Below are 22,746 nucleotides of genomic sequence, written 5' to 3'. Positions count from 1 at the left end.
CAGGTCTGCAGGTGTCTATCTTTCTCTCCCCCTCTCTGTCTTCCCCTCCTCTCTCCATTTCTCTCTGTCCTATCCAACAATGAACGACATCAACAACAACAATAATAACCACAACAAGGCTACAACAACATGGGCAACAAAAGGGGAAAAAATGGCCTCTGGGAGCAGTGGATTCATGGTGCAGGCACTGAGCCCCAGCAATAACCCTGGAGGCAAAAAAAAAAAAAGGAGTTTTCTTATGCATGGGCCCAGAGTTCAGATCTCCATGAGAACTGTGGCCTCAAACAAAGGGACGGTACCAGCTTCTATAGAGGATGCAGGCTGAGAGCAGAAAGCTTCATTACAGAAGCAGAGGCTGCAAGGTTAAGGGGTGGGGCTTGGACCCCTTGCTCAGGGTCTGGTTGCCTTAGTTACTTTATTTATCCTGCAGAGCTGTGGTCTGGGAAAACAGCCTCAGCATAAGATACACCACTGGGGGGAAGGAGTTACCTTTTAGGGGGGCAGAAGCTAGCCAGGGTTGCAGAAGCTGACGTGACAAGCAAATAAGGACAAAATACGGCAGTAACCTCGGTTACTGTAGACACAGGATGGCACATTTGTTTTTTCCTCTATCATACACCTACCTTACTTGGACCTCTGCTCTGAGTTGGGCCTTCTTAGTAAAAGTTCAGTCTGACCTTCATCATCTCAACTCTGTTCTCACTTACTGACCCAGTGAAGCCAGCCTGCTCCTGCACTAGCCACCGGCACCGCCTCAAACCTTGCCACGTACTGTACTCTGCCTTGCTACACATTCTTAACCCTTTATTCTCAGCTGTTCTTTTCTGTGTTGGGGCCTTCTTACAGACAAACCGCAATTATATCATCAAGACATTTTCTGAGGCTAAAATTTACGAAATCATCACTAGTATGTACCAAATCTGTTGGAACATGCCCTCTGTCACCCATTCAATTCATCCATCCATCCATCCATCCATTAATTTATTCCACAGATATTTACTGAGTAGCCCCCAGACCCAGGCATTGTGCTGGGAGTGAAGGCTCAGGGGAGAGAAACCAAAATGCCTCCCCCCATAGTATTAGAATGAAGACACATTGTAGATAGGCAAGTCTACACACGGTCATGCTATTACTCACTGAGGAACGGGCTCTGAAGCAGTAAGAAGAGTACTGAGATCCAGAATAATCACAGGATATATGTCTAGAACAGGATGATCAGAAAAGATCTAGCTACCTAACACTGAATCCAAGAATCAGAATCCAAGAAACCAGCTAGCTGAGTAAGAAGATAGCAGTATATTGTGAACCCTGGGTAGAGAGAATGGGTTATTCTTTCTGGGAACTGAACAGAAGCCAGTGGGGACAACTCTTGAGAAAGAGGAATCAAAGTCAATGGGCCTTGCTGACACAGGACATCCAGTTGTATGCTTAGAGCAATTGGGAACCATGCCAGTGTTTTGGGAACATTAACCGCATTGCTGTCTAGAGACTTTGGTTGTAGGCATAAGTTAGAACAGAAGTCCTATGGGGGAGAAAAAACTATCCTGACAGGCAAGGGGAGAAGTAAGTGTGGCCAGGCTAGTGGTGGTAGTGGAGAGGAAACAGAATGAGGGATAAAGACTAGGGAAGCTATCAAGGGAGGGGATTGGATACGGAGTTCTGGGGGAGGGAATTGTGTGGAAATGTACCCCTCTTATCCTATAGTCTTATCAATATTTCCATTTTATAGCTAAAAATTAAAAAAAAATACTCAAGCTCACGAAGTCTTTTGAAGATAGAATCTCAGCCATATCCGCTAAAGAGTCAGGTGTGGGGATTAAGGGAGAGGAAGCAGTCAGCTACAGCTTCCAAGACTGACTTGATTCTTAAGTTCCGCTTTTCAGTGAAGTCATCACCCTTCTCTTTTTGGCTGATCTCACTTAACATGATTACGGTGGTAGAAAAGGAATTAAGAGGGGCCAAGTGGTGGTGCACCTGGTTAAATGCACACCTTACAGTATACAAGGACCCAGGTTCAAGCCCCTGGTCCCCACCTGCAGAAGAGAAGCTTCATGAGTGGTAAAGCAGGGCTTCAGGTGTCTCTGTCTCTTCCTCTCTATCTCCCCTTCCTCTCAATTTCTGGCTGTCTCTATCCAATAAGTAAATAAAGATAATAAAAAAGTTTTAAAAAAATAAAGAAAAGGACCCAAGTTGGGGGTGAGAGACTTCTACAGACACTGATCATGGGAAGAGGAGAAATTGTTCCCATGTGTCAACTGCTGTACTGTAAACCATTAATCCCTCACCAATAAATTGATAAAAGGAGAAAAAATATTCAGACTTGAACCATTTTCCAAGACAGTGAAAGCAGCCTGTCTGCGTTTTAAATGGCCCCATCCCACCATTACTCCTGTGTCTTTACACTGTCAGCAGAACTGCCAGTATCCTTTTCCCTTCTAGTTCCCTGATTAATATTGCACAAACTCTGACAAGCAGAGAGCTTTTTAGGTACAGTGACTTCATTGTTTTATAACTTAAGATCTTCCAGAGATATTTCCTTTGGTCTTAAATATCTAATTTCCATAATGAACAATATCTCAAAGGTGTTGATTTTTTAAAATTTATGTATTAAATATTCAACAGGCTCATGCATATAAAACATTGGTCCAAATGCATAACTGGAAACAATAGTCACTAGCTAAGTTGCCGTTATCTTTGCATCGGCCCTTCGTTCCTTAATAGGCTTCTTTCATGATTGCTTTGTTTCCATTTTAATCCTTTAATATTTACGCCTTTTACAAACTGCCTTCTTGTTGTAATGAGTTGTCTCAAGTCTTTAGGGTTTTTCTCTGGGGCTGCTGTGTTTTCTTTCTGCCTCGTTTCCTTCCTCCCTTTCTCCCTTCCTTCCTCCCTTAATTCTTCCCTTCCTTTCTCCCTCCCTCCCTTCCTCCCTCCCTCCCTTTCTCCCTCCCTCTCTTCCTCCCTCTCTCCCTCCCTTCTTTCCTTCCTTCCTTCCTTCCTTCCTTCCTTCCTTCCTTCCTTCCTTCCTTCCTTCCTACTTCTTTCCTTCTTTTTTTCCCTTTTCCTTTGCCTCAAGTGTTCTCACTGCGGCTTGGTGAGAACCTGCCAGCATTTTTTTTTCCATTTTATTGGATAGAACAGAGAGAAAATTGAGAGAGGGGAAGACAGAGAGGGAAAGAGAAAGATAAACACCCGCAGACCTGCTTCATCACTTGTGAAGCATCCCTCCTGCAAGTGGGAGCCGGAGGATCAAAGCTGGATCCTTACGTTTAGTACTACATGCGCTGAACCAGGAAGACTATGCCTGCCCCCTTTGTGTTTTCTTTCTAACAATTCCTGATGTTCATCATAGGAGCAGAAAGAAGCAGGCACAGCACGTTTGTAGCATTGGAGATGAGCCCATAGCTCATCCTCTGTAATGTGTCTGCAATGAGAGACGAAGAGGAGAAACTCGTGAGATTCTTGGCTTGGTTTTAGAGTGTTTCTTAGAAACGTGGAACTCTGTTCTAACTAACTTATAACCAGGTGATCCAATATGTGGGATGCTAAATATCTTTCACTAGGTGCTTCCTCCCTGATCTAAATTCACCACAAGGGTGCTCTGTACAATTGTCTTAGCTTGGGGAGACAGTTTCCTGTATTTATTTTCTTTCTTTTCTTATCTTTTCTTTTCTTTTCTTTTCTTTTGATTGGGAAGGGTTAATTACTTGTAGGCAAGATACTGGCACAGGGTGGATCCAACTTCACCACTCCCCATGACATTTCTCTGCAAAACAGTCTTTTAAAATTTTTTTAAAATTTTTTTTCTTTTTTTTTTTTTTAATTTTTTTTCTCTTCTGCATCCCCGCAATCCCCGCCATCTCCGTCATCTCCATCTCCTCCTTCTGCATCACCCACATCCCCGCCATCTCCGTCATCTCCATCTCCTCCTTCTGCATCACCCACAGCCCCGCCATCTCCGTCATCTCCGTCTCCTCCTTCTGCATCACCCACAGCCCCGCCATCTCCGTCATCTCCGTCTCCTCCTTCTGCATCACCCACAGCCCCGCCATCTCCGTCATCTCCGTCTCCTCCTTCTGCATCACCCTCAGGCCCGCCATCTCCGTCATCTCCGCCTCCTCCTTCTGCATCACCCACAGCCCCGCCATCTGCATCATCTCCGTCTCCTCCTTCTGCATCACCCTCAGCCCCGCCATCTCCGTCATCTCCGTCTCCTCCTTCTGCATCACCCACATCCCCGCCATCTCCGTCATCTCCGTCTCCTCCTTCTGCATCACCCTCAGCCCCGCCATCTCCGTCATCTCCGTCTTCTCCTTCTGCATCACCCACAGCCCCGCCATCTCCGTCATCTCCGTCTCCTCCTTCTGCATCACCCACAGCCCCACCATCTCCGTCATCTCCGTCTCCTCCTTCTGCATCACCCTCAGCCCCGCCATCTCCGTCATCTCCGTCTCCTCCTTCTGCATCACCCACAGCCCCGCCATCTCCGTCATCTCCATCTCCTCCTTCTGCATCACCCACAGCCCCGCCATCTCCGTCATCTCCGTCTCCTCCTTCTGCATCACCCACAGCCCCGCCATCTCCGTCATCTCCGTCTCCTCCTTCTGCATCACCCACAGCCCCGCCATCTGCATCATCTCCGTCTCCTCCTTCTGCATCACCCACAGCCCCGCCATCTCCATCATCTCCATCTCCTCCTTCTGCATCACCCACAGCCCCGCCATCTCCGTCATCTCCGTCTTCTCCTTCTGCATCACCCACAGCCCCGCCATCTCCGTCATCTCCGTCTCCTCCTTCTGCATCACCCTCAGCCCCGCCATCTCCGTCATCTCCGTCTCCTCCTTCTGCATCACCCACAGCCCCGCCATCTCCGTCATCTCCGTCTCCTCCTTCTGCATCACCCACAGCCCCGCCATCTCCGTCATCTCAGTCTCCTCCTTCTGCATCACCCACAGCCCCGCCATCTCCGTCATCTCCGTCTCCTCCTTCTGCATCACCCACAGCCCCGCCATCTGCATCATCTCCGTCTCCTCCTTCTGCATCACCCACAGCCCCGCCATCTCCATCATCTCCATCTCCTCCTTCTGCATCACCCACAGCCCCGCCATCTCCGTCATCTCCATCTACTCCTTCTGCATCACCCACATCCCCGCCATCTGCATCATCTCCGTCTCCTCCTTCTGCATCACCCACATCCCCGCCATCTGCATCATCTCCGTCTCCTCCTTCTGCATCACCCACATCCCCGCCATCTGCATCATCTCCGTCTCCTCCTTCTGCATCACCCACATCCCCGCCATCTGCATCATCTCCGTCTCCTCCTTCTGCATCACCCTCAGCCCCGCCATCTCCGTCATCTCCGTCTCCTCCTTCTGCATCACCCTCAGCCCCGCCATCTCCGTCATCTCCGTCTCCTCCTTCTGCATCACCCACAGCCCCGCCATCTCCGTCATCTCCGTCTCCTCCTTCTGCATCACCCACAGCCCCGCCATCTCCGTCATCTCCGTCTCCTCCTTCTGCATCACCCACAGCCCCGCCATCTCCGTCATCTCCGTCTCCTCCTTCTGCATCACCCTCATCCCCGCCATCTGCGTCATCTCCATCTACTCCTTCTGCATCACCCACATCCCCGCCATCTGCATCATTTCCATCTCGCTCTTCTGCATCACCCATTGTCGGGCTAGTGTTGGGGGTGCCTCTTCCTGGTGGTGTACTTTCTGGGTTGGAGAGATCTTGCCTGGAGCCGGCCTGGGCTGCTACTCACTCAGCGACTTGGGAGAGATGACTCATCAACTCATGGTGGTGTGGCAGTGTAATGTCTTCATAACAATATTTTCCCAATCAGGCCCTTTTCCACTGTCATGCACCAGGACCCCAATACCCTCTGCATCCCTGCCATCCTTTCTTCCCCAGAGTCCTTTGCCTTGCTGCTTTCTCTACACCCAGCCCTAGTTTGACCTGGGGTGTCCCAGTCATTTACTGATCAGATTTCCTTAGTGTACAGTCGACTCCTTCTTTAAGCCTCTTCCATAGGCAAAACAGAAGCATAAACCAAGGCCTCCCTCTGACCCCTGTTCTGAATCAGATACATTCCTGTATTTGCTGCTGTGTGGTGTCAGTCAGGTTTTGCTGTATATTAGCCCCTCTCTAAACTGCATGGCTAAACCATGATCCTGGTCCTTTGGCAGTTTGAGCTGGAGGCAGCTGGTGACTAACTGGTCTGGGGTGAGCTTGGCTGAGCCAGCCTGCTTTGCTGCATGTGGTCTCTCCTCTCCTAGAAGGCTGGTCTCAGCTTTTCTACATGTTCTTGGTAGGTTTCAATGACAGTTTTGACACCCACTCCCTTTTATGTTTGCACATGTGAAGTGGTCATCTCTTTATTTTTCTGTCTACTTATTGAATAGAGTCAGAGAAGACAGAGTACAAGAGATGGCCACACTAAAGCTTCTTCCAGAGAGGTGGGGGCTGGACTTGAACCCGAGTCATGCACATGACGTGGCAAAGCATCACACTCTCTAACTGACCTGTCTTGTCAACCCTACACATGGGGTTTGATTGAAGGCAAAGACCAGATTCTTTTCTAAACACCAGGCTTTTGGGAATGGCAGCTCCCCCTTTTGGAAGGAGGCATGTGGACTCCAGTCTGCCACTGTTCCTAGCAGTCGATACTGTCTAGTATCTGGTCCACTTCCCAGTGATGCTGACTGTTGTTCCTGATCATTTATTCATTCACTCATCCATTCACTGTCAGACTGAGAGCTGCTATAGGACTTTTGATAGGCATCTTTGTAGAACTCAAAGCAACTTAATGAGAAAAGATAATTTCTGCTCTGTTTGGGGAGGGAGGTAGTCAGAGATTAGAGATAGGGCCTACCTTGGCCTCTCCGAGCACCCTGACTCTTAGTGTGTAATCAGCTTCATTTCAGTCAGATGAAACATGCAGTTCGTCTCAGGGAGGATCAAATTATAGTCCCTCTGAGACTATTGAGGGCCCCGTTAGAGAATTCTAGTCTTACTAAAACTGAATTTTTGGTAGACTTTAATGCAATTTCTAAAATTAAAAAAAAAAAACAGCTACCAGGAATTTTATAGCTCGCTGAAGAGTACTGAATACATTTTTGAATTTGCTATTTCTGTAGCAAAAAAAGCCAAGTTGATTATGCCAATTTATGAGTGCTGCTTCAGATAATTAAGTCAGGGAGCTATTTTTGTTTGTTTTTCATATTCACTGTGTCCTTAACAGTAAAAACAAAAATTTCCAGTTTTGCTAGGAGCTCTGTGTGAAGATGAATAAATGTAAAATGTGATGTTGATAAGGAAAGTGAGCTCAAAAATCGAAACAAAAGCTCTATGTGAATAAAGTTTGACAGACCGTTACTTCATTTTCCAATATAAGTTAACAGTGGTTGACTAAAATATCGCAAGATTTTTGGAGTACACTTTCTTGTGTACCTGCCTGTTTGTGTCTGTGGGCACCAAAGTTTATGTGCCGTTGCACTAATGGTTATTTAATTTTTGAAACTGCTTATTTATTTATGTATTCATTTTGCCTCCAGGGCTATACAGGGGCTTGGTGTGGGCACTGTGAGTCTCCTGCTGTGTGTCTAAAGTGTTCAGTAACAAGTCTATGCAGCCTTGGATTTGTATTTCAGTAGCAATGGAACCCAAGGGATTCTTAGCTTTTTGATTTGATTGAGACAACCTTGGTTTGCAGGACTCTAGAACTTTTAGGGGGCAAAATTTCATACCTCACCTACCACCAAAGTACCATCAGCCCTCCTCCACAGTCTAATGGAGCCCCTACACCCTTTCGGTCCACTTCCCTCCTCTTTGGAAACATTCTTTCTGTGGTCAGAGTCTAAGGGTTTGAGCTTCTTCGGCTTTGTTGTCTCCTTGTTTTGTCTTTTTTATTTTATTTATTGTTTTTTGCCTCCAGGGTTACCACTGGGGCTTAGTGCCAGCAGTACTATGAATCCACTGCTCCTGGTGGCCATTTTTTCTCTTTGCCCCATTTTATTGGATAGGACAGAGAGAAATTGAAAGACGAGTGGAAGATAGGGAGAGAGAAAGATAGACACCCGCAGACCTGCTTCACCACTTGCAAAGCGACCCCCCTGCAGGTGAGAGCTGGGGGCTCAACCCAGGATCCTTGCACAGCTCCTAGGGCTTCGTGCTGTGTGGTGTAAGTGGGCGCACCACTGCCCGGCCCCTGCCTTGTCTCTTTATGTGCTACATATAACTGGGTTATCTGATGTTTGCCCTTCTCCTCTTGACTTATGTTGCAGATCATGATCCCCTCCTCCAATTCCACCCATATTGTTGCAAAATGCAGTGGGTCAGCCTCTTGCATCACTGACTAGTATTCCACTGAATATCCAGATGGTATCTTTACCCACTCATCTGGTCCTGGGCATTTGGCTTGTTTCCACACCTTGGCAATTGTAGAGAACACCACACTAAATCTAGGGGTTCCTGTCTCTTCTTTTAAGGATTATTATTATTTATTTATTTATTGAATAGAATCACAGAAATTGAAAGGGAAGGGAGAGACAGCGAGGGAGGGACACCTGCAGCACTGCTTGGCTGTTTGCAAAGCTTTCCTCCCTGCAGGTGGGGACTGGGGGCTTGAACTGAGCACTATATTGGGTGTACTGGACCAGATGGACACCTACAAGTGCAATTTCTGGATCATGTGACAGGTTGACTGTTATTACTTTAAGAAAACTCCATACTGTTTCATAGACACTGCACTGATTTATTTTCCTGCCAGTAGCGTGTGCAGAAGTGCCTCTCTCTCTCCTGCTGTCTCTTTCCTTCTTCCTTCCTTCCTATCTTCCTTCCCCTTCTCCTTCCCCTTCCCCTTGCCTTTCCTTTCCTTTCCCCCACACAAAGTCCCCAGGGCTTGCTATTATACCCACAGCCATCCGTGTTGAGAAAGCCCATCTCTCCCCAACCAGTGGGTTTGGGCTTATCCGGAAAGGATGAACGAATGAACTGCTTAGCCACTTCACAGTGGAGAAAAGTCTGCTGCTGTGACCTCAGTCTGCTGGTTACTGTGCAGAACGGTGGTTTGACGGGTCTTCCTCTCCCCCCCTTCTGCGTCCAGGCTACTTTGGGTCTGCGTGTGAGGAGAAGGCGGAGCCTTGCGCCTCATCGCCCTGCCAGAACAACGGCACCTGCTACGCAGATGGCACGCGCTTCACCTGCAGCTGCAGCGCGGGCTTCACGGGGTCCACCTGCGCGCAGCTAGTGGACTTCTGCGCGCTCAGCCCCTGTGCGCACGGCACCTGCCGCAGCGTGGGCACCAGCTACAAGTGCCTCTGTGACCCAGGTGGGTGCCAGCTGCCCGACCTGACCTTCCTCCTCTCCAGGGTTCCGAGCCACAGGGCAAATGTTGAGTAGCTGGTGGCGTTTGCTAATACCTATCAGTGACCCTACTCATTCGTGACATGCTTTTTGTGCTTTAGATTATTCTTGGCAGAGGTTTAAAGACAACTACTGGTGTGGTTTTGCTCACTGTGTAATACAAAAAATGGAGACGTGAATTTGCAAAGAAGAAGAAAGAAGTGGAGTGTTTCTAAGACTATGTGAATTATAGTGGTTATTACTGGACACAGAGAACTCTAATGGTGGGTGTGGTGCAGAACCATACCCCTTTTATTAATAAAAACTTTTAAAAAAATTTTATTTACTTTATTTTTGAGTGAGATGCATAGACAGAGAGAGAGAGAGAGAGAGAGAGAGAAACACCAGAGCACTGCTCAGCTCTGGCTTATGGTGGGGCGGGGTGGGGGGTGGGGGGGATTGAACCTGGGACTTAGGAGCCTCAGGCATGAGAGTCTGTTTGCATAACCATTATGCTATCTCTCCCACCATAAAATTTTTTTAAAGAGAAGGTAAGTGTATACCAAACTGTTTAAAATAAATAAATTCTGGTCAACAAATATAAACTCTGGAAAACAAGACTTGAGGAGAAAGACGAAAACAGGATCTGGGCCAATGCCTTTAAATCACTGTGAAAATAGTCTTAATTATTCATTTACTATTGGGTAAAGACAAAGAAATTGAGAGGGGAGCGGGGAATAGAGAGAGAAAGAGACAGAGAGACACCTGCAACCCTGTTTTTAATCACTTGTGAAGCTCTCCCACTGTAGGTGGGGATCAGGGGCTAGAACCTGGGTCTTTGCACACTGTAATGTGAGTCATACACCAAGTGTACCACTGTCTGGCCCGATCACTGTTAAAAATTATTACATTGAGCAAATAGCCCAGATTTCAGGTTCACAATATCAGTACCACAGGGGAATGACTGAACCTGAGACCTTGGGACCAGAGTCTCTTGGCATGACCATTAAGCTATCTTCCCTGCCCCCACCACTTTCATCGCGCTGTGCTCTGTTGTGATGAGAGCCTTGCAGCACAGGTTCTTCTTCTTCTAGCGTTTGCCCTTCTTCCGTAGCCAGTCAACAGGTCAGGTTGAAAGCTGTCAGGAGCTGCTTGTTGCTGGCTTTGAAAGTGACTGAGATCCATGTGGATTCAGTCGGCTAGGAAGGATCGTCAGTTTCCCCAGTGAATGGGTACTCACGGGATGCACCACGGGAAGGTCGATCCAATGCATCCCAGCACAGGTCCTGAAGGAGAGGTAAGAGCTATTCCCTGGACCTCTCCACCCCTCTTTCCATCCATGGAAATTCACCCTCTCCCCGTAGGCTGCAGAAACATTTGAGTCTTCCCTCCTGTTAGTTTGTGCTCATTGGGAACATTTGGCTTGGGGACAGGCAATGGGCAGTTTCTGAGTCACCCCGAAGAGCCTGAAGAAGTGCGCACTGCGTGCCAAGAGACAGCCGCTCACTAGGGGGTTTCCCGGGGCGGGGCCTTGGACTGCTGTGGGAGATGACTCTTGGAACTTGGGGGCAACACTGCTCTTGGAAGGGGTGTCTCTGCTTTTATTTTCTATAATTAATTTTATTTATTAACTTAATTTTGTTTGATGGAACAGAGAAGAATTTAGAGGGAAATGGGAAAATAGGGAGGGAGAAACACAGAGAGACACCCGCAGATCTGCTTTGCTGCTTGTGAAACTTTCTCCCGACAGATGGGGACAGGGTGAGGGGCTTAAACCCAGGTGCATGTGCAGCACTGCGATGTGTGCACTTAACCTAGTGTGCCCGCACCCCCCCCACTTCTGATCATTAGGTAATATCATGTGAAAGTAAAGAAAAAAAAAAGACTTTTGCATTTGGCAAGAATTGACATTCTGAGAGGTGAAAATGGTGATTCTCAGAATGCAACATTTCTGGTCTCAATCTGCCCAAGCAAGTAATTGCTTTTCCGCTGGTTTGTGTCATAGAGAAACCTCCAGAGAGTTGGGGGAAATTTGGTGTCTAGCTGGGGAGCGGTGGAGCTGACGTCCTGATAGAGAGAGAGGGTGTGCAGATCCCACTTCGTAAAAGGCAGCGGACTGGAAGAGTGTCAGCCGGATAATTAGTTCCCATCTGACAAAATGCCGCTGGGTTCTTGCAGATCAGTTCTGGCAGGTGCTCTATTTTCAAACCTCACCCGTAGCCTCTCAGGCAAAGGATTTCTGATGGGATTTTAATTCTAAATTATAAAATGCCAGCCCTGAGTAATCACGGAAATGTCGTCTTATGATGACAGTGTTAAGTGGTGGGCCATGCTTACTCTAGGAAGAAAAAAAAAGCAAATTGAAATCTCCTGAGGCTGGGAGAGAAAATGAGGGCTTGAAGCCTTACTCCCTTGTTCTCTGAATCGAACTACCCCGCCTTATGGCATGCATATGCCTTAGTGATTCTTTAAAGAATTTAAAGTATACGGCATTAGAAAGAAATTAAATGTATTTCTAGTGAGAAAAATGCTGTTTTATAAGACTGTTGCCCATTTGGGTACAATTTCACATCTCCTCTAGATATGTTCCAGCACACCTCACTCGTAACCAAATACCATTTCCCTCTGCCTTAGGGCCTTGAGCTCTTGACCCCTTTGAGCACACACGGCCTTAAAAAAAAACTTTAAAAATGTATTCAGTTTTTAATGACAGAGTTACTGAGAGAAAACACAGAGCACTGCCCAGTTCTGGGTAACAGTGGTGCCAAGGGTTGGACCTGGGCCCTCAGACATGAGAAATAGACCAAGGATTTATTAGTGTTTCACCCTGTGTTTTCCTTTTCCTTTGAAGTGTGTGATCATTTAGTATTTTTCTTTCTCCTCCTGGCTTATTTCGCTGAGCATGATCCCTTGCAGTTCCATCCAGACTGTAGTAGGAGACAAGTTCTCACTGTTTCTTCAGATGAATAGTCAGTCTCCCATAGTGGGTAGAAATCATGCCTCCCTTATCCATTCATCTGTTGTTGAATACCTGGGTTGTTTCCAAGTCTTGCATGTTGCATGTAGCACTGTCAGATGTTGGGTAGTATGCCATGTATCTCTTCAACTGAGCATCTTTGTCAAGCTATTTAGGGGAATTGCTGGATCATGTGATAGGTCTATGTTGGCTATTTTCAGGACTCTCCATCCTGTTTTCCACAGGGCTGGGCCCATATGGACATTCTCACCAACAGTGCAAATGGCTTCCTCTCCAATACTTGTTTCTGTCCTTGCTGCTGTACGTCATTCTCACAAGGTGAGAATGGTGTCTTGATCTGCATTTCCCTGGTCATATGTGATAATGAGAATGTTTTTCAGATGTCCGTTTGCCATCTGACCCACTAGAAGGCTTTTATGTGGAGATGTGTGTGTGTGTGTGTTTTCATGAATGAATTTTGATGCTCACCAGCTGTCATGAGCCAGACCTGGCAGAGGTTTCTGTCCACACATCTTCGCTGATTCTTCTCCACTATCGGGCTGGTAACTCAAAAATTACCCAGCTAAAAGAATATAAGTTTATATTTTCTCTTTTTTTAAACTTTTCACTAGTGATTTAGTATTGATTTACAAAATTACAAGATAATAGGGGTACAACTTGGCACCATTCCTACCACCAGAGTTCTGTGTCCCCAACCCCTCCATTGGAAGCTACAGTAGCTCTCTTAAGGTTGCAGATATGGGTTAATTATTATTTCTACGACTATTTGTATATGTTTACCTTTTTTTTTTTTTTTTACCCCTATGGTCCTATCTTCTCTTCCTTCCCAAGTCACACATACACCTATTACTACATCCAAATGTTTCTCTCTTTTTCCTCTTCTCTCTCTGGGTCCTGAGATGGAGTTGTAATTCAGAGCCTGCTGGTCATCTTCCCCTATCACTTCTAGCCCACTGGGAGTATGGATCAAACCTCTTTATGGGGTGCAGGTGGTGGGAGTTCTGGCTCCTGTAATTGCTTCTCCATTGGACATGGACATTGGTAGGTTGATCCATACCTCCAGCCTGTTTCTTTTTTTTTTAAATTTATTTATAACATGGAAATATTGACAAGACCATAGGATAAGAGGGGTACAATTACACACAATCCCACCGCCAGAGCTCCATATCCAATCATCCCCTCCCTTGATAGATTTCCTATTCTTTATCCCTCTGGGAGTATGGACCCAGGATCTTTATGGGGTCTGGCTTCTGTCATTGCTTCCCCGCTGGACATGGGCGTTGGCAAGCCAATCCATACTCCCAGCCTGCCTCTCTCTTTCCCTAGTGGGGCCCTGTCTGGGGAGGCTGGGCTCCAGGACATATTGGTAGGATTGTCTGCCTAGGGAAGTCAGTTTGACGTCATGGTAGCATCTGGAACTTGGTGGATGAAGAAGCATCCCCAGCCTGTTTCTATCTTTCCCTAGGGGGTTAGGACTCTGGAGAAGTGAGGTTCCAGGACATATTGGTGAGCTTGAAGTTTAGACTTTCTGCATATGACAGTCTTTAGGGGAAGGAAATTGCCTTTCAAGGAATTTCTCGTACTGTTTCCCCCCCCCCCCCACGTTTTCACATCTGCCTTGTATGTGGGCTGTGTTTCTGATCAGCAAGGCCCAAGAGACACAGCAGATGTTGCTATTCTTTTAAATTTGGTCTTGGCAATATCAGAATCTCCACAACTTCTGTTGGAACCAGAAGTTAAGATAAGATTTAGTGGTCATGAATGTAATAGCAATTCAATAGCAGTTAAGACAAAGCATAGGTAGAAAAAAAACATATATAAGCAGGCAGTGGACTGGGAAGTGGCAGAGTGGATAAGGTGTTGGATTCTCAAGCAAGGTCCCTAGTTCAATCCCTGGCAGCAGTGATACCTGGTTCTCTTTTGCTCTCTCTTATCTCTCTTATTAATAAATAAATAAAATCTTGAAAGAAAGAATGATAAGCAGACATTTAGCTTGCTAAAAATGCTGAATTGCGTTTAGACTCTTGGATAATTTCAGTGGTCTGCCTTCATCTTTTTTTAAATCAGAGAACCTGATCAGGACAGTAGGGTGAAGACAGTGCATGTATTTGAAGGTCTTGTTCTCTGTGTTACATTCTTGCTTAGAAGTCGTGGCTTGCAGAGGATATATCTTCTCCTTTTCCTACATCCTAATCCTGTCATCATGGTCTTCTTTGGTTACATGCCATAATATGATACATAGCCCACACCACTGAGATCCCAGTAACATCTTCTCTGCCTAGTTTTCATTTGTAACAACTTCTCATAATCTTAAGGAAAAAAAAAAGGATTTTCTGTGTTGGTGGTATGATGATAAAAGAACTGAGAATCAGGAGAGCAGTCCTCAACATCTGTGAGCTAGCTGGACATTTACAAATAGGCCAGGGGATTGCTACCGCCTGGTCCAGTGCTGGTCCAGTGCTCACAGCTGGGCCATGGTGGGAACAGAGATGTTCATTATCCATAGAACAGTGACATCAGGTACGGACAGCCACAGGTGAAGTGAGACTTACAAGACTATTTCATAGTTTTCTCTTCAAAGTTCCTTTTTTTTTCTTTCTCTATTATTTATTTATTTATTTATTTATTTTTTACCAGAGCACTACTCAGCTCTGGCCTCCTGAGGATTGAATCTGGTACCTTTAATGCCTCAGGCATGAAAGTCTTTTTGCATGACCATTATACCATTTCCTCTGCCCCCCTTTTAAAAATATTTTATTGATTTATTCATTTATTTATTGATGTTGGATAGAAACAGAGAGAAATTGAGAGGGGAGGGAGGGGGGAGGATGACACCTGCAGTACTGCTTCACCTTTTGTAAAGCTTCCCCCTGCAGGTGGGGGCCAGGGGCTTGAACCTGAGTCCTAGTACACTGTAATATGCCACACTACTGGGTGTGCCACCACCCAGCTCCATGGTCTTCTCTAAATACAGACAAAGGTCACCATGCAACACAACACTGAACATCATTCCTGTGTCTTGAACATCAATTAGTACCAGCTCTGTTTTTTCCCAGCCTTGTGTTAGTCTGCCCTCCCCGGAGATAAGATGTATCGACGTGTCTAAGTATCAGTTGCTTATGCTTTCTGACAGCACCCAACCTAGTGCAAGTCCTCCCCAAATCACCCTGCCACAGCTGGATTCCGTGAGGTCCCCCATCTAGCATTCTCTTACTGAGACTCCCTGTAGTGGATGCTCCCATCCCCCAGTTACAGTGAGTGTTAGTAAATCCAGCTTGTTCAGCTACAGGTGACCTTTGACTGGAGATCTTAAATAGGACTTAACTGACTAAAATGATCAAAGTATTGGTGATATGTGTGCTTAACCAGGTGTGCCACCACTTAGTCCCATGATCAAAGTATTAAGGACCTCAATTGTTTGGCTTTTCTTTTTAAAAAATTTTTGGCCTAATTTTCTTTTTCTTCTTTTCTTTCCTCTTTCTTTCTTTCTTTCTTTCTTTCTTTCTTTCTTTCTTTCTTCCTTCCTTCCTTCCTTCCTTCCTTCCTTCCTTCCTTTCTTTCTTTCTTTCTTTCTTTCTTTCTTTCTTTCTTGCCACTAGGGTTATTGCTGGGGCTCCGTGCCTGAACTGACTCCACTGCTCCTGGAGGACATTTTTCCCATTTTGTTGCCCTTGTTGTTTGCTCTTATTGTTGCCACTGCTGTTGTTGTTGTATAGGACAGAGAGAAATCGAGGGGGGAGAGAGAAAGATAGACACCTGCAGACCTGCTTCACTGTTTGTGAAGAGACCCCCCTGCAGGTGTGGAGCCGGGGGCTTGAACCTGGATCGCCGGTCCTTGCGCTTAACCTGCCACGCTACTGCCTGGCCCTTGACTTTTCTTATTAGCAGTAGATAAATCAATATTTCCAGTGAGTTGGACACTGAAGATTTGAAGACATTTTGCATTAGTGCCACATGTGATCTGGGCTATGTTTTAGAAAGATAATTTTAAGAGAAACAGATGTGAAAGTCAAAGTGATGATCAAACAGGAGAGCAGTGAGGAAGCTCAGAAAGAGTGGGTGTAAATCTATTTGGGGCATGGAGTCATCTGAGTTTGATTTTTTGTTGACTTTAGAGAACAGGGAAGCTAGGAGAGACTGGCATCTCTAAGGCTTTACCTTGGGAAACTCAGAGAAATGGGAGTATATGTGGAAGGAGTCTTGGAAACACTGGAGTCTCACAAGTTAACCCAATGCATGTTACTGATAGAGGATTGTCACTTGAGGCTAGAACTGGGCAGTGAGATTGAAACAAGATAGGCAAGCATGGTGTATGGGAGTCAGAGAAAGGCAAGGGGAGGATTCAGGGGATGGGGGTGAGATTATAGAAAGAAAGGGCAGCAGTTGGGAGGAAGGTTTTAGAGTTCTTGCATTGAGATGGGTGAGGAATAATGGAGGAAGCAGACTGGAAGGGGCATCAGCCACTGAATTTGGAGCATATGTGGGAGAGGGGAGAGCCCTGGGAGTGAGTGTGGTCATTGAGGACTGTGTGAACAGCTGGCTCCTGAGCCCAGTGAGAGCTGAGCCGGACTCACTTATCCAGCACACACTGAGGGACCTGTGATCACCATTGCCACCAAGACAGTTCATCGACTTCATTTTGTTTTGATTCTAGTTTTTTTTTGGGGGGGGGCAGGGAGAGGTGGAGGCACCCAAGGGATTTTGTCAAATGTTCTTCTTCAGGCTTGTGACCTGAGGAATTAATGCCAGGGGAGAGGAAGGACACTGGTAATGAAAAAGGGGACCTGCCAATGGAGCATATGGAACATTTATGAGATTCCTGATGAGAAAAATCTTTTCGCGTGGCTGCTTTTCAAACTCCCCCTAAATGGCTAATCCATGTGGACTGAAGCACTAATGAGCTGGCCTTTCATTCTCAGGGATTTATGCTCCCTTTGAACGCTCTACAGTTCAGCCTTCTCCTTAACATTCAAACCACTCAGAAACTCATTGTTGGCTGACTGTCTGTCGCAAAGGTCTGACACTTAACCTGCCAGCAGTAGGAGTTAGTATAGTCAGTGAGGACAGAGGAAGTCACTTCACATTGAAGAAAGCTGGTGGTAACATCCATCAGCTTCCAGGGCACTTCTTATCTTCCTTCCTTCCTTCCTTCCTTCCTTCCTTCCTTCCTTCCTTTATTTAAATTTGTATTAGTGATTTAATAATGCTTAACAAGATTTTATGGTAACAGGGCTACAATTCCACACAGTTACCAGCACCAGAGTTCCGCATCCCATCTTCTCCATTGGAAGGTTCCCTAGTCTTTATCCCTCTGGGAGCATGAACCCAGGATCATTATGGGGTGCACAAGGTGGAAGGTCTGGCTTCTGTAATTGCTTCTCCGCTGGATATGGGCGTTAGCAGGTTGATCTGTACCCCTAGGCTGTTTCTGTCTTTCCCTAGTGGGGTAGGGCTCGGGAGAGGTGACCTAGGGGCACATTGATGAGGTCATCTACTCATTCACCTTGTTTTTCTCACCACTTAAATCTCCAGAAACCTCCCATGTACAGTGTTGATGCGTGGTGGGTTCTCCCGATGCTGCTTCTTTTCTTCTGGCTGTGGTGATGCCCCTAGAATATTGTTTTCTTTTCAGATTCAGCATCCGGGTTTTCAGTTCTCTTCCTTGGAAGGGCACTGATATCTTGTGCTTTCATTATTTTCTTCCCACAAGACCAGCTCTAAGGCCAGGATTTGCTGACAGTTTCAGTCAAGAATCAGCTGAGTTTTGCAAACTCCACCCTGGAAACAATGTGCTGTGGAGGTGGCAGTGGAACCACACTGGTGGGATGGTGATCTGTCCTCTGAGTCCCAGTGAGAGGCATCAATATGGGGGCCAGGTGGTGGCGCACTTGGTTAAGCACACACATCACAGTGTAAAAGGACCTGGGTTCAAGCCCCTGGTCGCTGTCTGCAGGGGGAAAGATTCACAAGTGGTGAAATAGGGCTGTGGTTGTCTTTCTGTCTCCCTTTTTCCATCTGTCTCTCCCCCTCCCTTCCCAATTTCTCTCTGTCTCTGTCCAACAATATAAATAAATAATTTTTTTTAAAAATAGAGGGGTTAATATGGAGATCTGTCTGTATATCCTCACCTTTTTTCTTCTGGACTTCAGTTCTCTAACGTGCTTGTAAAGTTGTCATGGATTTGGAATCCAGGGACAAAGCCCTGCATGTCTCTGACCATTTAAGCATACACGATGCACATTGCTTTGTCTGTGGAGTGCTTTTGCAAAACCACTCCAGTTCTGTTGATGATTCCAAGTCCTTGAGTTTGCCCAAAAGAGATAAAATACATGGCCTCTCTATCTATTTATTTTTAATTCCAGTACATTGTCAACTCCAAGCACTTGCTGATTTTACAGAATAGTGTGTCCTGTCCCATGTCACCTGAGTAATTCCTAATGCAAGGCCATGCTTCTTTGGAAGTCCCATTTGGCTCTTGTGTGGTTGCCTTCAGAGATCCTTAACTCTTTGAACTCAAGTCTGAATGAAAGGCTTATGATTGCTAAGGTTATACTTTACTTTTCGCTTTCCCTACCACTGTTTTCTGATGACTCGGGTCTAGTTTTCTGATGACTTGGGACTAGTTCTTTGAGTTGGATACACCCAGCTGGGTGCAAGTAATTCATTTATTCTCTTGATTTGCGTTCACTTAGTTGGCTTACGTTCCTGTGATTGGTGTGTGCTTGACTGTGAGTTTTATGGCTGGCTATTGGTCTGCTGAGGGCATGCCATAGCTGTGGGAGTATGGAACTGTGCTGTCACTAGCACCACTGATTGCGAAGAATCATCAGTTGTGGGCATGGCTGAGTACTCTGCTCCTTGTAGCTCAGTGGCTCTCAACCTGGTTGTACATCAGAGTCACAAAGAAGGATGATTTCATCAGGATCCTGGGCCCCACTCACAGGATTATGATTGAATAAATATCAAAAAATTCTATAGTTCGAGAGGAGAGAGAGAACCCTCCAGCATCACCCAACTGCCCTACTTACAGCACCTGCACTTCGGCCCCCACCGGCTTATCCATGGAGCGCCCACAGGCACCCAGAGCCTCATGCATGGGGAGGGAGGTGTACACTTTGCTTACTAAGCATCTCTTGGTTTTCTGATTTCAGCATGTCCTGAATGGGCTGAGAACTTGCATTTCCACAAATTCCCTGGTGATAGCTGCAGACACAGGCCACAGTTTGATAGCTGCTGGTCTTGTGTAATAAACTCAGATGCAAGTCCTCTTTAGGGTAAACACTTCATTAAAAGAAATTAGAAAGTTGTGGTCTGTATACAAAATAGAATACTACTCAGCTGTTAAGAATGATGAATTCACTTTCTTCATCTCATCTTGAATGGAGCTTGAAGGAATCATGTTAAGTGAGATAAGCCAGAGAGAGAAGGAAGAGCATGGGATGAACTCAGTCACAGACAGATGTTGATAAATAAGAATATGAAGGAGAAATGCAAAAGTAGGACTTGGACTCGGTTTGGAGTATCGCACTGGAGGACTCTGGTGGGTGTGGCGGTGATGGTGGAGGCTGTCAGGTTCCTGTCCATGATGGTGGAGGATGACCTAGACGGCGGGTGAGAGAGTTTTTCAGAAAACAGAAATGTTATACCTGCACCGATGACTGTACTTACTGAACACAATCCTCCCAATAAAAATAAGTAAATAAACGTTAGTGATAGCTGGCTGAGTGCAAGTTGAAGTGAGTTATCTGTGAGATTGATGAAAAAGAATTAAACATTTAATAAACTTAAATTTTTTTTTATTTTACTTTTCCTTCCAAAGTGCTGCATTTGAGTCAGAATCTTTCATTTTAACCCAATGCATGCTTTTCTTCGTTATTTTATTTTATTTTGATTTTTTTGTCTTTGCTGGGTCCACCTGGGTATAGTTCAGTATTTTATGCTGAAAAACCTGTAATGAGAAGGCTTTTACCAACCAGTTCTGCCTTCCCACACTTCTCACTTAAACTACATATCAAGTTATCTCCTCCTGCTCCTTCTCTTTCTCCTTCTTCTTGTTCTTCTTCATCCCCTCCCCCTTCTCCGTCTCTTCTTCTTTTTCCTTTTTTGCCTCCAGGGTTATTGCTGGGACTTGGTGCCAACACTACAAATCCACTGCTCCTGGTGGCCATTTTTTCCCATTTTACTGGATAGGACAGAGAGTAATCGAGAGAGGAGGGAGAGAGAAAGACAGACATCTGCAGGCCTGCTTCTCTGCTTGTGAAGCTTCACCCCTGCAGGTGGGGACTCAGGGGCTCCAGGTGGGATCCTTGCACAGGCACTTGTGCTTTGTACTGTGCGCACTTACTTAGCCTGCTGTGCCACCGCCTGGTCCCTCAAGTCTTATTTGTATGTACTGATAAGCTTGCGGGGCTGGGGGGTGCACCTGGTAGAGCACACACGTTACAATGCGCAAGGACCAGGGTTCGAACCTTCCTTCCCCGGTCACCACCTGCAGGGGGAAACTTCGCTAGTGGGGAAGCAAGGCTGCAGGTCTCTCTCTGACTCTCTCCTTCTCTATCACCCCCTTCCCTCTCAATTTCTGGCTGTGTCTATCCAATAAATAAACAAAGATAAGTAATAAAAAATGCTTTAAAAATAAGCATGCTAGATAATCAAGATGATGAGATTATTTCATAAAAATTGGCTAATGACAAGTAAGCACACACACATAGCAGCTTTTCAAGCCAAGCGGTAGATTATTGATTTTTTTCTTTTTTAAAATATTTATTTATGTTCCCTTTTGTTGCCCTAGTTTCTTTTTATTGTTGTTGTAATTATTATTGTTATTGATGTTGTTGTTAGATAGGACAGAGAGAAATGGAGAGAGGAGGGAAAGACAGAGAGGGGGAGAGAAAGACAGACACCTGCAGACCTGCTTAACCGCCTGTGAAGTGACTCCCCTGCAGGTGGGGAGCTGGGGGCTCGAAACAGGATCCTCATGCTGGTCCCTGCGCTTTGTACCACGTGCGCTTAAACCACTATGCTACCACCCGACTCCCCAAGTGGTAGATTATTATCTAGCTGTTGTACTTCGTCTTGACTCTTGATGTTTTAATTATGGTATTAAAACATTTGAATCTTGGGGCTGGGTAGTGGCACACCTGGTTGAACACACATGTTCCAATGAGCAAGGACCTGGGTTCGAGCCCCTGGCCCCCATCTACAGGGGGAAGCTTCATGAGTGGTGAAGCAGTGTTGCAGCTGTCTCTCTGCCTCTCTCCCTCTCTGTCGCCCTCTTCCCTCTTGATTTCTGGCTGCCTCTATCCAATAAATAAAGATAATACTAAAATTATTTTAAAAGTTCCAAACATTTGAATCATATATATATATATATATTTTATTTTTTATTGAGACTTAGTAAGAATAGTACTGGCTAGCTTTCACAGTGGCCTCTATGTTTAGGTGGTGTGTTTGGTAGTAAAAGAAGCAGATGAATCTCAAGCTTGTCAGTCAAGGAATGATGATGTGTCTTTGCCGTTTTGCATGGGCTTGCACTTACACCCTGCAGCTCTGATACACTTCTTTCTAGGGCCAGCGATGGAGCTCAGAAGTAGATTGTGTGCTTCTCATCTATAAGGCCCTGGGTTCCATAGCTGACATTCCTTGAACAGAATCTTTCTATTGCTCCATTTTTTTTTTTTTTTTAATCTCCTGAGTAACCGGAGTCCAGCGGTAGCGCAGTGGGTTAAGCCAAGTGTCGCAAAGCACAAGGACCGGCGGAAGGTCCTGGGTTCGAGCCCCCGGCTCCCCACCTGCAGGGGAGTCACTTCACAAGTGCTGAAACAGGTCTGCAGGTGTCTTTCTCTCCCCCTCTATGTTTTCCCCTCCTCTCTCCATTTCTCTCTGTCCTATCCAACAACGACGACATCAATAACTATAACAATAAAACAAGGGCAACAAAAGGGAGTAAATAAATAAAAATATTTAAATAAAAGAAATACTCCTGAGTAACATTTTTTTCCTTCATCTTCTAGCTGGTACAAATTGTAGGTAGAATCCACCCTCTAGTGGCCAAAAACCATCTTGCAAAGACGTTTATAAGACAAGGCTAAGCAATTGTGATTTTTTTTTTTTCCATGTGACTAGTATGGGACTTAATTCTGAAGGCACACTTGAGAGAAGTCTTTGAGAAATATGAGAGCAGTATAAATTATGAGTCAGACACATTCCCAAGATTACAAAGAGAGGTCAAGATAGAGCCCCTTTAGTTATGGAAACATCTGCTTCTGTTCTGAGCAGGGTCAGTGCAGGCTTCTCCTGCTGTCTGAACCCATTCAAACATACACTCAGAACCAACCCTGCCACTCACAAGTTTTTTTTTTTAATTCTAAAGTGTATTTTAAAATATTTATTTATTTAATTAATTTGATAGGACAAAGAGAAAT

General features: G+C 45.6%; 1 protein-coding gene across 1 annotated transcript in view; it reads left to right on the top strand.

The window, feature by feature from the left end:
* DNER (delta/notch like EGF repeat containing) overlaps window positions 1–22,746 on the top strand; it is a 346,936-nt gene that overhangs the window by 260,619 nt on the left and 63,571 nt on the right. Inside the window, 1 exon segment of the mRNA XM_060193734.1 lies at window positions 9,107–9,331. Coding sequence (XP_060049717.1) covers window positions 9,107–9,331 — 225 coding nt within the window.

This window comes from Erinaceus europaeus, chromosome 7 (assembly GCF_950295315.1).
Source record: "Erinaceus europaeus chromosome 7, mEriEur2.1, whole genome shotgun sequence".
In the NCBI taxonomy this organism is placed as follows: Eukaryota; Metazoa; Chordata; class Mammalia; order Eulipotyphla; family Erinaceidae; genus Erinaceus; species Erinaceus europaeus.
Note: the sequence above shows the minus strand (reverse complement) of the source record. Positions and strands in the feature narration are given on the sequence as shown.